Here is a 14,479-nt window from a genome sequence, read left to right as displayed (position 1 = left end):
AGGGATTCATGCCAGAGCAGGGCCTGGATGGGCTGGCACTGCCAGCTGTAGCAGGGGCTGGGCAGGCCCTGGGGGTGACACAGGGCTCAGGCTGGGCCTTAGAAGAGCTCACAAGCACATTATGAGCTTGCAGCCTGGGTGGGCACAGAAAGCCCTGTCAGTGACCAGCCCCTGGGTGGGAGTTCACTAATAAAAGGATGCAGGAGATGAGCTGCTGTGACTGGTGCCAGGCTGGAGAGCAGGCAGCCTCAGGGCCTGGCACGTTTGGTGTCCGAGAGCAGCACCAGGCTGTTCTGGGAGGTGCTGGTCCTTCTGGGACTCAAAGACAAGGTAAAGAGGTGTTTATGAGGAGTCAAACAGGGCACTCATGGAAAGCCCAGCTTTTGAGACCTTCAAGCCCCAAGGTGCCAGGGCTGCCCTCACAGTGGACCTCTTCCATCCCATGTCATCTCTGGCTCCCCTGTAGTTCAGCAGTGCCAGAGCACTGGGCAGGCAGCTCCTCCCCCAGCCCCAGTGCCTCCTCAGGGCCCCTGACACCCTTCCACTCAGTTGTTACCAGTTTGGGGTATTTTGGCTTATCCACTTTTACTTAACACATCTGTTGGTTGAGAGTTTCTTTAGCAGCCCAAGCCCGTTTTTTCTCAGCACTTGCTTTCTCTGGACCAGAATGAAGCTCTTCTCTCCTGATTGCCTGGGGCTGATGTGTGTCTGTGTCCCCAGTTTCTCTCCTGTTCCTTACACAACCCAACCCCACTACTCGAGCACAGCCCAAGGGAGCTGTGACTGGTCTGTGTCCTCCTACCACCCTGTCCTGAGGTGTCAGCCCTGTCCCCACCGTAGCCCATTATTTATTGAAGAACCTCTCGCTAAATATCTTCAATTAAACCAAACCTCTTTTTTGAGTTGTCTGTCCCTGCAGAGAATCCGCCTCTGACCAGCTGCTTGTGCTCTGCCCCACGGCGGGCTGACCACAGATCCTTTTCTGTGGGGTTGGGGGGATCCTGGAGGAGCTGCTGCTGCGCCAAGCCAGGGAGAGAAGGGACAGGGAAGGGGAAGCAGCTCCACGAGGGCTGAGCCTGCCCTTCCAACAGGACTGCAGGATGGGTGGGTTTTCCTAAGGCTCGGCTGCAGTGGACGGGGCCTTGTGCAGCTGCAGTGCTGGGCTCCTCACCGGCTGTGCCCACTTCAGCCAGGACCAAGGCCCCTCAGGCACAGCCAGTGCTTGGGAGGTGCTCCTGCAGCTGGGACAAGCTGCTCCCAGCCCCTGCCTGGAGCCCTGGGGAGCACAAGCCATTCTGGAGCAACCCAAACTCTCAAGGGCTGCAGTGGTGCAGGACCTGAGCCAGCACACACCTCTCCTGCCACCCACAGCTCCAGCCCCTAACCTCTGGCCTCTGTGCTCCCCCACCCTGCACCTCCCCCAGCTCTGGGTCACCACTGGCTCTGCACCAGCCCTCAAGAACGAGCCCAAGTGTTAAACTTTCAGCAAAGCCATTTATTCCACTTTCCTGCTCCCACAGATCTCCAGGTAGGGACCCACATGAGCATCCCCAACGCCCCAGAGGGAATTCATGGCACTGCTGCCCCATTGTGCCAGCACCCCGAGCAGGAGCCCGGCCACTAACATGGGCAGAGGTGCTTGACCAGAAGCCCCAGGCCTCAGTTGTGCCCAGTGCCAAAACAACCACGTCCAAGTCAAGACGGGGCATTTAAAAAATTAGATGTTTTGTTCCTTACAAATGAAAGGGGGACCTGACAGCAGCAGTGTGTCCCTGAAATCAAAGCATTATTCTAAGGCTCTGGCGCCCTCACGTAAGCACATGAACTCTCTGCAGGGGCTGTGCAGGTTGATCTGGGAAGCTCGCTAAGAGTTTAATGGCCATAAAAATAAAATCGCTTTTCCCTGCTTTAGACAAACCCAACCCCTCCCGGCTGGGCAGTGGGATCACGCGGGCAGCCATTGCAGGCAGCCACGGGTCAGAAAGTTAAAAGTCTCTCAGTTCACCCACTTTTAATTGAGCGCCAACACGGCGGCATCACTCCATCCCTTCAGCCACCGCCTGCTCTGCCATGGCATCAGCGCCCAGCCCCATGTGCTGCTCCAGCGCCTCGGCCTCCCCCAGGCCCTGGCCCTCCAGCCCCACCAGGTGCTGCTCGGCCCCCGCGTGCACCAAGCCCGGGTGCTCTGCCCTCTCCCCCAGCTCATTGCCCGCTCTAGCCAGCTCGTTGCCCGCCCTGTGGTGGTGTCCTGCTGCCCCTCCGCCGTGGTCGATGGCCGCCTTCTTCGGCCTCTGCGTGGCAGCCACCGCCTCGGCCAGCTTCTCCTCCGGCACCATGTTCAGGATCTTCAGGGCAAACAGGAGCTGGAACTTGGCGGTTCCTACGAAGGAGTTGGCCAGGAAGTTGGGCAGCCCGCCCATGCGATCCTTCTGGGTGTAGAGGGGGACACGGACCATGCCCATCACCTGCAACAGCACAGGCACAGCTCAGCAGGGGCCACAGCGGCACCAGCCCCCCTGCCCCACACCCCCTCGGCCCCACACCCTCACCCAGTGCCTGCCGGCCCTCGGCCCAGGCTCGCCCTGCCCCTATGCCAGGCCCTGCCCCTCCCTCCCACACTAGCCCTTGCCCTTGCTGCCCTCAGCCCCACTGAGCCCCCTCACTGCCCCAGCCCAAATGCCCCCAGGGCCCTGCTCTCCCTTGCCCGGCCCCTCAGCCCAGCCCTGGCTCTGCTCCCCCTTCTGCCCCACTGGAAGGAGCCCGCTGCCCCAGGCCACTATGGGGAGTCCCACTTTCCCCTCCAGCCCTGCCCTGCGTGGGGACACCGCGGCCGACCCACGAGTCCCCCTCTACCAGGCCACAACCCAGAGCCCGCTGCCTCTGCTCGGAGGGCTGGCGACACCCACCGAGCGCCCCCTGGGCACGCGGGGAGGCCCTGGCTCTCACTCTCCGCCCCGGCCATCAGCCGGACTTGGCTGCCTGGGGGCAGGAAGGTGCCCCCCGCACGGGAGGAACTCGGGACACAGCAGCATCACCACACCGAGGTCACGGTCCAGTCCGGGGCACTCAGCCCGGGGCAGGGGGAGATCCCCCGGCTGCAAACGGCCCTCGCCCACATCCTGAGGCCGAGCGGTAACACGGGGCTCATCCCTGCGTGGGTGGACACCGGGAAAAGCTGGAGCTCAAGCTCGCTATGCTCCGGAGCCTGCGGCACGACCCCGGCCACAGTCCCTAACGCCGATGCCACGGGCGGTGCGGGCACCTGCCGCCGGCAGCTCTACCTGCGGTGCATTCCCCGGCCGGGCTGGCCAGGGCAGCCCGGCAGACCCAGGAGGGAAGCGGTGCCTTCCCTGGGCTAACTGAGAGCTCGCACACCCCTCCCGGGTGTCCCACCTCCATCCCGTGGTCTCGGGAATGCACCGCGCTGATCTCGATGGTGTGCAGCTCCTCCAGGGTGAGCTGCCTGGCGTAGAAGTGTGCCACCACGCGATGTGGCCCCTCTGTCAGGTGCGAGCACAGATAGTCAGCTTCCGTCAGGCGCACACAGCCTAAACCCAAGCCCAGCACCCGATTCAGACCGTCCTCCAGGGACCAGTAACGGCGATCCACGAACCCCCCGGGAAAGCCCAGCAGTCCGTCAAATCGCATCTGCATCTGCAATAGAGGCGCAGGGTGTTAATGGGGCACGGCGCGGCCCCCGCCGGGGGGCGAGGGGGCGTCACGGAGGCCTCCGGAGGAGCCGGAGGAGCGCGGGAGGGAGGCGTCGCGGCACCACCAGCTCCGGCGCATCCAGGACCGCTCACCGACGGCGGCCCGGCCGTCGGGGCTCTGCGCCCCGGCCGCACAAACGCGCGGGCCCGGGGGCTCCCCCTGGGGCTCGGGCCCAGCCTGACACTACCGCCCTGAACGGGAACTACCGCGGAGCCACCGCCCCTCAGCCCGCCGCCCCCGGAGCCCGCGGCCCGACCAAGCCCCGTCCGCCCCGACCCAGCCCGAGGGCCCGCCCGCCCGCCGCCGCCGCCCTGGTCCCGGCCCCGGCCCGGCGCGGCCTCGCCCCCCCCTCACCAGCACGGCGTAGCGCAGCGGGATGCGGCCGAACAGCATGCCCGGGTTGGGCGCGTACAGCATGGCGTGGCACGAGTGGCTCCAGCCCGGGCCGAGCCGCATCGCCTCGTACCGCGTGAGCGGCTTCAGCTCGGGCACGCCGGGCACGCCGAGCGTGGGCAGAGGCGGCAGCGCGCCCATGGCGGGCAGCGGGCCCATGGCCGCCATCGTCCCCACGGCCGCCATCGCCTCGCGCCACCGCCGTCGGCTCCGCGCACGCGCCGCGCCCACGACGCCGCGGGGGCGGGACCGCCGTCCGCCTCGGCCAATGGGAGCGCGCCGCGCGCCGCAGGGCCAATGGGCTCTCGGCGGCGCCCGCCAATCGCCGCGCGCGCCAGAGGCGGGGCGGCCGGCGGGCGGTCAATGAGGGGCGGGCGGGCTGCGCGCGCCGCTCGCCTTATTAGGGCAGCGCGGCGCGCGGGGGCCGGCGGCGCGCGCGGCCAATGGCAGCGAAGCGCGGCGGGAAGGAGGGGCGCCGAGGAGCACGCCGGGAACGGGGCGGAGGCGGGAACGAGCGAGCCCTCCCCCTCCGCCTTGGCCACGCCCTCCGCGCCGACCCCGCCCACCGCTTCGGCCCCGCCCCCCGCCCTGGCCCCGCCCCTCCGCCCTGGCCCCGCCCTGGCCCCGCCCAGCCCAGCCCAGCCCGGCGCGGACGCGGCCGGAGCGCCCCGCCCCCGCTGCCCCCGGTGCACACGGACTCGCGTGGCTGCTCCACGGGTTTATTACTACAAACATCGACCGGGAGGTGGGGGGATGTGCCCCGGGACCCCCCGCAGAAGCAGAACAAGGCACACGGCGTGGGCAGCGCCGGGCTCTGCGGGACCGAGGGCGCGGGGGTCACCCCGAAGGGGCTGGGACGGGGCTGACCCCCACGTCCCCCCCCGTGACTGCCTCGGGGTGGGCCGGGGCCGAGCCCCGCACCGCCCCGCTCCCGCGGAGCCCTGCGCCCCGGCAAGGCAGGGAGGGCCACAGTTATGTACAGGGGCAGTGACAGCAAAGGGCTGTGCTCGGTAAGTACAAAATATACATCGGTAGCGTCCTTCATCTGCCCACTCGAACCCCAAACCCCCGCCACGGCCCCACAGACATCTCCCACGGAAAAAACACGACACCAGCCCCTACCCACCGCCAGGAAACATGCACAGGCTGTGCCGAAACCGCGTCGGTGCGACACCCCGCGCTGCGTCCCGGGAGAGCCCGGCGGGGTCCGGCGGCACGGGCAGGGTCCGGCCCCGCTCACGAAAGGCTCTGCTCGTCCTCCAGGTGCAGACGGGTCTGCTCGAAGAGAAGGGGCTGCGTGGGGCTGCCGGTGCCGCGGACGGGGAGCGTCTTGGTGAAGTCGGACGAGCCTGCGTGAGGAGAGGGAGTGCAGCCTCGGTAACGGGAGCCCTGGCGGGGTGCTCAGCCATCCCTCCCACCCTGCACCGACCGCAGGAGATGGGGCTGGAGCCAACCACTCATCCCCTCAGATGCAGGCTGAGCGTCACGGGTGGGACACTATCTGCCACAGCCTGGGAGAAGCCAGCAGGGGCTGGCTGTTCGCGGTGCCCCGGAGGCAGCGGAGCCCACGCTCAGCAGAAGGCAGTGGGGAGGGGTTTCTGCTGCCCGGCCTGGCGTCCTGGCACTCAGGGGCAGCAGGAACGCTGTGCCAGGAATGGGAAGGGAGCGAGGACAGAGCCAGCAGTGCAGCCCGGCTGGTTTGCTGGCCCTCCTTCCCTGCCCCGGTGGCCAGGACCAGCCCCAGCCCCGCTCTCTGCCAGCATTCCCAGGAGGGCCCTGCTGCCCCACACAACAGGGATGCATAAGAAGAACGAGAAGACGTACCAGCTTACTCCTCTATACCAACAGAGCAGGAATCGGGACCAAGTGCTGCCCAAGACAGGAGGGAGGAAGGCAGACAGAGAGGGAAGGAGACATTAGAGAGGTAACTCAGAACAGACTGCGACTCTACGGAAGAAAATGGGCTGCAACGACAACAGTCGGAGGTGAGGACAGCGCAGTGTCCCACGGGCGTGCTCAGAGCACGGCACACTGGGACCCTCCCTGCCGTGACAACACTGCCCAGTCCCCAGCTGCTGGCCCAGATCGCTCCCCTCCCTCACCCAAAAGCAGGAGCACACTCGGGAGCACACAGGAGGCCTTTGTCACACAGAACTGTGCTGGGAGGGGCTGTGGCCCAAAGAGAAGAAAGGAGGGGAAGGACAGAGACACGAGGGTGAGGGAGGAGGAGAGAGAAGGGGGCCAAGCTACCTCTGTATAAGGCCCCCTTGCCCACCGCTCTCCCTGCCCACTGGAAGTGGGAGCCCGTGCGCCGGGCAGGTGCGTTCCAGTCCCATCCCAGGGCTGTGGGACACAGCTCCACACACCCCCCGGCCCTGGAGCCGCGGTGGCAGCTCCGGCCCCAACGGCACGGCCGTTACCTGGCAGGAAGACGTCGACCGGGGGGTCACTCTCGGACCGCGTCAGGCTCCGGCTCTCGCCGCAGCCGCCGTCCTGCAGCACGTCTTCGACCGAGGGCGGGCGGCTACCTGGAACCAGCCGAGAGCGCGGCCCCTCAGCCCCCAGCACGGACCGCGGGCGCTCACAGCCAGGGTGGGTCGAGCTCTTGCATGTGAGGAAGCTCTCCAGGCCCCCCCAGCCCCACTGATGTGCCAGGAGTGCCGGTCACATTGGCCCGGGTCACAGTGCCAAAGGGCCACCTCTTCACGAGCAGCCTCGTGGCCCTAAGCGTGCCCATCGCTCGTCTCTCACACACCATCCTTGTCCCCTCTGGGTGCTGACTGAGCACCAGACACCCATCCCAAGGACCCAGGGACCCATTCTGTGTGCCCAGTCCAGTGAATGTGCTCTCAGCAGGACCCCAGTGGTGTCCTCACTGGTGCAAGGAGAGCTCATGGCATGGAAAGCTCTACCTGAGTAAAGCTCAGAGCAAGGTGAGAGATTTGGCAAATAAACCAGGGAGACCTGTGGATTTTGCTCCCTCGCCTCCAAGAAAAGACCCTAGCACCTTTCCCCGGTGAAGAACAGTCCCCCAGAGATGGATTTAGGGGGCTGGACGTTTCTGAGCTCAGTTGTTCATTCCCCAATGGTCCCTGTCGCACACAACAGCACTGAACATCGAGCCGAGGTCTGGCTGCACCCGCACCTACCCTGCTGCACCGATGAGGCCTCCTCCATCTCTTCCCCTGCCATGCTCTGTAAGGAGGGACAGCACAGGTTACTTCTTCAGCTGGAGGCTTTGCTGTGCCATTCTCCTGCTCTGGCTTTCTCCAGGGAGCTGTGCTCAGGGCCAGGGCTTGTTCCAGGGCAGGAGCAGGGGGCTACCCCAGTGCTGTAGCACCACAGGCTGGGATAGAGGGGTCTTACCAGCAGTGGGCACTGGAAGCTCCTAATGCCCAGCTCCCACCCCTGCCCCAAACACTGCTGGGCTCGCCCAGGATGCTGGGGAAGGTCAGCTCTGCCATGGCTCCAGCTGAGTGGTTTTCCACTCCCAAAGAGATGTCAGGAGCACAGGGAGTGGCTACATCCTTCCCCATGGAGCCCTAGGGGTAAACAAAGCAGCCAAGACTCTTGGCTCAGGGCAGTGGCCCTCCAGGAGGCACTTCCCATGTCCCAGAAGCCCCCCCAGAAGAGCTCTGGTCCAGAAGCCCCCCTAGCAGAGCACACACTTACCTCTGGAGAGCTGGTCTCCCTCAGGACCAGCTCACCCCCGCTCAGCACCGCCTGCGAGTCAGAGTCCTCGGAGAGCTTCTCCTCATCCTCCTCATGGATTGGGGATGAGGGAGACCGAAGTGTGCTGCAGCAAGAGAAACTCCATTTGCAGGGAGCTGCCAGCACCCTGGGGCCTGGAGGACTTGGGGGCAGCACAAGCCAACTCTCATGAGCAGGAGCTCAGACTGGGGAGCTGAATCCACCAGGGCCTCCAGTATTGGCCACATGGAGAACAGCAGCAGCAGGGTGGGACGGAGCCAAGTGGTGCCAAACTCCAGCACAGAAACAAGAGGCCCAGGTCCCACGCTGCTCCTCACACTTTCAGAGCTCCCTTATCAGGTGAAATTCTGGGCTGGAGGACAGTGAGGAGTGGCAGGAACAAACCAAGTCTGATCTGATCTGAACAGCCCCATAGCCTCACCTAACCCCTCTATCACAGGGCCAAGAGAAGAGCCTTCAAACAAGAACTACAGGATCTCAGTTCAGCACTTTGTGCTCTGAAATCCAGGTCACTCCTCCCCATTCCTTTGCTCCTGAGGAGCTCCATGGAAAGCTGAAATCCAATAAGGTTTGGACATAAAATGTAAACTCTAGGACTAAGTGCATTGGGAAGGAGGCATTTCCATCCAAAGTCTTTACTGTGGGGGTGGTGAGGCCCTGGTACAGGTTGCTCAGAGAACCTGTGGGTGCTCTATCCCTGGAAGTGTCCAAGGCCAGGTTGGAGAGAGCTCGGAGCCACCTGGGATAGTGGAAGTTGTCTGTCCACAGCGGGGAGTCGCAATGAGATGAGTTTTATGGCCCTTTCCAGTGCAAACCATTTTGTGATTCGATGATTAAATTCCCCTTGTTAAAAATCCTCTTTCTTTTGGTGACAGAGCCAGCCCTTGGGAGACACAAGCTGTAACCTCAGGTTGAACACAGGGACAATGTCCCAGTTCTCTCCCTGGCACAAGCACCTGCTGGCCTCCTAAAACTCTGAGTTAGCTGTGCTAGCAGTGATGGGACCAGCCAGAGCCCTCTCCTGGCTCCCAGTGCGTGTGGCCACCAAGCCTCAGGGCTCGCAAGAGGAGTGGACCCCATGCCCTGCTGACCTGTCTGGAGACTTGCTGCGCTTGCCCTTTTGGTGGCCACCCTCCAGGGCTCTGTCCATGGCCACGAGCGGGCGGCTGGTGGGAGGCATCCCGTCCACCACCCCCGAGTAGCTGATCTCGTCGTACAGAGGGGCCGAGGGCAGCGAGGGGGACACCGAGCGCAGCCCGTTCAGCGCTTCCAGCAGGGAGATGGGCTCGTAGCCTGGGGGGATGTTGTCAGAGCTCTGCGGGTCAGAAGGAGGGGGGAAGTTAGGAAGATACCACCAGGCTGGAAGCCCCCTGCCCCCCAGGCAGCCCATCCCCACAGCCACCTCTCCAGATCTCCTTGGCTCCTTCCCTGGCAACAGCCACACATTCCCCTCAGGGCTGCAACGCTGGTGATGCTCCAGGCAAGTTCCCAGAGCAGTGCTTGAGAGATTGGGCATTCCCCTGATGTGCTTTCAAGAGCTGGGCAAGCAGGGTGAGAAAGCAGGCTCCTAAAAAGCTGCTACAAAATATGTTTGGATTTTTTTCCCCTGAAAGCTCTTCCAGTGGTTCAGAGACCCTTCCAACTCAAAGAACATCCCACTTGTGCTCCCAGCCATGAACAGGCAGCTGTTTCACAGCACCACCAGTGTCACCAAGGCAGAGCTGAAGGAAGGGAGCATGTGTGCACCAGCTGAGAGAAGGTTCTTGAGGCCTACCCCAATTCCACTTCTCCCACGTCCTCTTGGCTGTTAACACAGGCTCCATGCACAGTCACCTCTGCTAAAAGGCAGGAAAGGGATCACAGAACCACTGACCTCGTGAGGAGGAAGGAAAACCACACCAATTCCCATTCCCTCTGTAAGCCACAAAGCTGCCAGTCAAAGGGACCCTTGCAAAACCATTAAATCAACACTGGTTTAACTCCAAAAATCCTCCTGATCATAAAGACCCTGTGGACACAGAGACAAATGAGGTTTATGCTGCACCCTAGGAGGCCACAGACACCTCAGCCCAGCCTGATGCAAATCAAGAGGTGACACTCTGACAGTTCAGGCTACATTAAATTGAGATGTTTCAGCCCTGTGTCCTCAAGGAGGTGGTTCTAAGTTGTACCGAGGATGGCACCGTACTGCTAAGCCTGGCCATGAACCTCCACAGCTTCTGTGTGCCCCATGTCCCAGTCACACCTGCAGATGAACCTGCCCAGCAGCCTGTTCCAACACAGCCCCTAATTTGGTGAGAGCTGAGTGCTGAACTGACTCACCTGTGGTCACAGCAGGAGTTAGGTCTGATGGGGAGGGAGGAATGAGTGGCACCTGGGGTCAATGACCAACCCACATCCCAGTATTGGTCCCGTGAGGGTTATGAGCTTTGAAGACAAACAGCTCAGCTAAACAAGGAATGAGTTCCTAGCTGCTGCCAGCTGTAGGTGGTGGGGCCAAAAGCCATCTCCAAAAAACTTTTCATCTGCAGACAGCAGCTCAGCTGTGTTATTCTGTGTAAAGAAAAGTCAGGGAGACAAACCCCCTTGGATTCCTGTTTGGGGCTTTTTCTCCTGGCTGTGCAGAGCAGGCCCTGAGGGTTCAAAGGCTGCCTGTTGCTGTGGTGAAAGCTCAAAGCCTGGAGGAGGATTTCCCAGCCAATGGCTACAACACCCTCACTGGGACGCCATTCCCTTCTGGGACACTCACAGCACACCCTCAGGAGCACTGCCAGTCCCTGTGGGAGCCTTGCAGAGAGCCAGGTCATGCCAGAATGGGTTCAAACCTGAACCAGCACCAGGTTTTCTCCAGATCTTCAAGCCCAGCAAGCCGTGTTCCTACAAGGCCAAGCATCTGAGCTGGCTTGGGCAAAAGAAAACTGCAACTTCCTCGATAGAGACGACAGCCATGGCTTCATTTGATGGGAGTACACAAAGGGGGCACAAACAGCTTTCTTGACCTGGGGGCTCCCTCAGGTTTCCCCTTCCCAGCTCCTGGATCCCCACAATTGCCATTCATGTTGTCCCCAGCACAGCACTCCAGTTATACACTGCCAAACCCACTCAGAGGGTCCCCAGCCAAGGCAAGCTCCATCCTTCCTGTTCCTGTGAAAGCAAACCAGTCTGTCACAGCCAGTGCTCCTGAATGCAAGACCAGCTCCAGCTGCACCTCTACATGCCAGCACCACAAACCACACCAAGATGTGCCCACACCAAACTGCCAAGGGGATGAGGTAAGTGCAAGGAAGCTATTGGGTGAGCTGTGGGGACTGCAGCTTGCCCACAGTCCTATGAAGCTGTGAAAACATCTTGGCCAGGAGTCATTAATCAGTCAGGGGACAGTCCCTGAGAGTCAGCATCAGACCCCTCTGCCAAGCTGCTTCCTTCTTGCTTGTTCCTCCACAGGCAAACCAGGGATGTCAGTGATCATCTGTGCAGGGTGTGAGCATCTCACTGCCAATGTGAAGGACGTGGAGTGTCACAGGCTGGCAGGGGCACAGGCCAAACCCAGCGTGTCAGCAAGACCTCGTGTGTGACACTGCCACGTGCAGGTGACACTGCTGGCAGAGAGCTGCCAAGTGCAACCAGCCGAGTCCACTTACTGTTCTTACTTCCCTCCTAGGCTTCCTGCTGGGCAGGGAGACAGAGCTCACCTTAAGGGGTTTAAAGGGGCGCTGTCAAGAGAAAACCAGTTTTAAAGAAGTTGTTTCTTGAGGTTATGTGACAGGAAGAGACCTACAGCATCTCTTCACCTCACTGCAGGTGACAGCACCCCTGTCCTCCACACACCACGCTCTGCTTCACAACCCTCGAGTATGCCCCAGCTGAAGGCAGCAGAGGGCAGATGGATAAACCCAACCTTTTTCTGTGACAGTATCTGTTCCCATGAAAGCCTGTAGGATGATCCAGATGCATTTGTCCTTCTCTTCATTCTAATCTCAGTGTCTCACCGGAGCCAGCTGTGCAACAGCACTTCTCAGGTACAGAGTGGCTGCCCTTACCACACTGGGGACATGCAACTGGGCCCTGAGGCCACCAGCACAACACTTCTCATCCCACACTCCTTCAGATGCATGCCAAGACACCCAGGGAAGCTGCCACAAGGAGGCTTTTCTACTCCCATGCTGGGAACCCCAGTGCCAAGGGCATTTCATCCATGTACTGCCACAGAGATGTGTGTGCAAGTCAAACTGGAACCCCTCTGCCCTGTTTTCACAGCTCCCACCCTGTCATGCCCAGAGTCTGCCACTCTTCTGTTGGGCCATGTAACAGGAAACCTTCTCATTGTGAGATTTCTGTGGATTTGTTTCCTCTAATCCAGTTGTGTTACTAATCCAGCATGTTGATAAGAAAAGGCAGCACTGCTTGGGAAGCCCTCAGTGGAGTGTCTGACCAAGCCTCCTGAGGTCCTGGCCATCAGTCCAAGCAACTCATGCACCCACCAGCTGCTTGGCCAGGCTTTGTACAGGGGTCAGCAGGTACTTACAGAGTGCTCATCATGGTCCACACTCTGTGCCAGGACAGGGCTGAACGACACCGGCGACAGAGCCCCCGGCTTCTTCCTCACTGCCCGGATCTGCAGCAGGGCACGGAAGGCTAGGAGAGAACAGGAGGTGGTGACTGCACAGCCCAGCAGGGCCAGGCCGTGCCAGAGCTCCTGGCCTTGCCACAGACTCATTTTGGGCACGAGGGAGCTCCCCTCAGCATGGGGAGCGGGGCCATGGAGCACCCCAAAGCCAAGTGATGGGGTCGGGCTTCCACTGATCTACACAGGGAAGGGATCTGCTGGCTGGAAAGGTCTGGGTGCACAGAGCCCTTGTGGAGAGCAGACACAAGGGCTCTGTGCACCCCGTACAGTCATGGGCAGGCTATTTCAGCTACTCTGCAAGTGTAGAGGCCCAGAAACATTCTCCTTAAGGGTAGGTCACAACAACACAGTAAGGAAAACATGAGCTCGGCCTCAGGAGTGCACTGCATGCTACACGTTGGGTGGGGGACTCGTTAAATCCCCTCTGGGTTCCTTCAGACCCCACAAACCTCAGCCCTGGAGTCCAGCTGGGGTGGTGAAAGGCTCCAGCTGAAGGGTTAGTGGCTCTCTTATCTCCAGCACAGCCACCCCTCAGTCCTCCCACCACCAAAGCTTTGATCTCCACTCCCTGCAGATCTCTTCTATCTGCAGATCTTTAATATTGCTTGTTCCTCTGTGCCAAGGGCGCATACAAATGAGCCAGACATCTGTTCTGATGCAGCTGTGAGGACTTGCCAGGCATCTCCCTAGCTCTTGTTGCACCTAGCCCCTTCAAGATCAGCCCAGAGCCAGAGAACAGAGGTACAAATCTATTCTTGCTGCCTCTGCACTCCCCAGAAGCAGATTCCCAGGAATCTGAGATGGGGGCATTTTCCAAACAAATACAACCTACTGCCCTACAGCCTGCAGATGAGATAATGCTGTTCCTGTGTTTTATTATGTGCTACTTATAGTCAAAGCTGTCTGGCACTGCCTCTGGTTAGATCTTGCTTTTGGTTACTGCTCTTTGCCATGTTTGGACTGTTTGGACTTAATTTCTCAGGCCAAACATCTGTCTTAGGCTCTTTATTTCTTTCCCTGAGAATTGTCAGTTAGAAACAATCAAATACTTCAGAGACCAGGGGGTAAAACACACATTCTGCCCCTTCCAGCAGAAACACAAAATTCTGAAGGGCTTCCTGTGCCTCTGTGCTTTTGAGAAAAAACACAGAATTCAGCAAATGCTGCCTGAGTGTCAAAACACGTATTTAAGTTTTTCCATCTTTTGGGAGCTGAGCAATGCAGGGGTTAAGCAAATCCTCCTAATTCCTGGCAGAGCAAAAGACTCTAAACTGACTGTTACCTCATCCCTGCCTCCTGGTGAAATCTGGGTAAGGTTGTCAGAAGATAAAAAAAAATCATGCTATGTACTTGGACATCCCTCCAGTGGTGCTGGCTGCTCTCTCAGCCAGATATACCCTCAGGATAAAGCTTCTCCATCCTTTCCTTTAAGAGATTTTCCAACATCTTCACCAAAACACAAGAACTGCTGAGATGGCACAGCCCAGAGCACCTGCACCTTCAAATCCACCCCAGGGCGAGGGTGAGTGGCCAGGCAGGCGCTGGACAGAGCCATTCTCCTCTCCTGTCTGAGGACATTTATTCTAGGTGCCAGTGAGAGCAGCAGCACATGCTGAGCGTGGGGTGGGGTACTGAAGAGAGGCTCCTCCTCCCAGCCTGTGCTGCCTTATCAGGAGCTGGGCAGGGGCCAGGTGTCTTAGGTTGGAAATGGGGGTGTGTATTCTGTTCCTATCTGATGGGGCACTTCTCTGCTGTTCATTGGGTATTTTCTTTCCCACAGCCAACCCTCCCTCCAGGAGATCTCTTCTGTCCATGGCCACTGAGTGTCCCTGCATGGCTGAGAAAATTCCATCATCCCATGGGGAGAGGCTCTGCCCAGGGGAGGAGCCAAGCATTCCTACCTGGATACAATCTGACCTTGGGAACCCCACAGCAGCCTTTGCCCACTGCATTCCCAGAGGAGCAGCTTTCTTCTCCACTGCATTCCCAGAGGAGCAGCTTTCTTCCCCACTGCATTCCCAGAGGAGCAGCTTTCTT

At 60.3% G+C, this 14,479-nt stretch overlaps 2 protein-coding genes across 4 annotated transcripts in view; both read right to left on the bottom strand.

The window, feature by feature from the left end:
• Window positions 1-1,474: 1,474 nt before the first annotated feature.
• NUDT16L1 (nudix hydrolase 16 like 1) lies at window positions 1,475-4,338 on the bottom strand. 2 transcript variants are annotated; one of them, XM_068206588.1, is made up of 3 exons: window positions 4,066-4,337; window positions 3,394-3,654; window positions 1,475-2,465 (listed from the first exon to the last, which is right to left on the bottom strand). In XM_068206588.1, the coding sequence occupies exons 1-3, from the start codon at window positions 4,288-4,290 to the stop codon at window positions 2,037-2,039; spliced, it is 915 nt and encodes a 304-aa protein (XP_068062689.1). In that variant the 5' UTR covers window positions 4,291-4,337; the 3' UTR covers window positions 1,475-2,036. The 2 variants fall into 2 exon arrangements, with proteins under 2 accessions (XP_068062689.1, XP_068062690.1); XM_068206589.1 differs by lacking the exon at window positions 3,394-3,654 and having other exon boundaries at window positions 4,066-4,338.
• Window positions 4,339-4,809: 471 nt separating this feature from the next.
• Window positions 4,810-14,479, bottom strand: part of MGRN1 (mahogunin ring finger 1) — a 50,441-nt gene continuing 40,771 nt past the window's right edge. Inside the window, exons 11-17 of one of the 2 annotated variants that reach the window (XM_068206594.1) lie at window positions 12,341-12,450; window positions 11,457-11,528; window positions 8,907-9,130; window positions 7,777-7,900; window positions 7,254-7,299; window positions 6,525-6,632; window positions 4,810-5,453 (exon numbers count right to left, since the gene is read on the bottom strand). In XM_068206594.1, coding sequence (XP_068062695.1) covers window positions 5,341-5,453; window positions 6,525-6,632; window positions 7,254-7,299; window positions 7,777-7,900; window positions 8,907-9,130; window positions 11,457-11,528; window positions 12,341-12,450 — 797 coding nt within the window. In that variant the 3' untranslated portion in view covers window positions 4,810-5,340. The remainder of the gene's footprint in view (window positions 5,454-6,524; window positions 6,633-7,253; window positions 7,300-7,776; window positions 7,901-8,906; window positions 9,131-11,456; window positions 11,529-12,340; window positions 12,451-14,479) is intronic. The other variant, XM_068206595.1, reaches the window with a different exon arrangement.

The sequence above is a fragment of the Anomalospiza imberbis genome, chromosome 16, assembly GCF_031753505.1.
Source record: "Anomalospiza imberbis isolate Cuckoo-Finch-1a 21T00152 chromosome 16, ASM3175350v1, whole genome shotgun sequence".
Taxonomy (NCBI): Eukaryota; Metazoa; Chordata; class Aves; order Passeriformes; family Viduidae; genus Anomalospiza; species Anomalospiza imberbis.
Note: the sequence above shows the minus strand (reverse complement) of the source record. Positions and strands in the feature narration are given on the sequence as shown.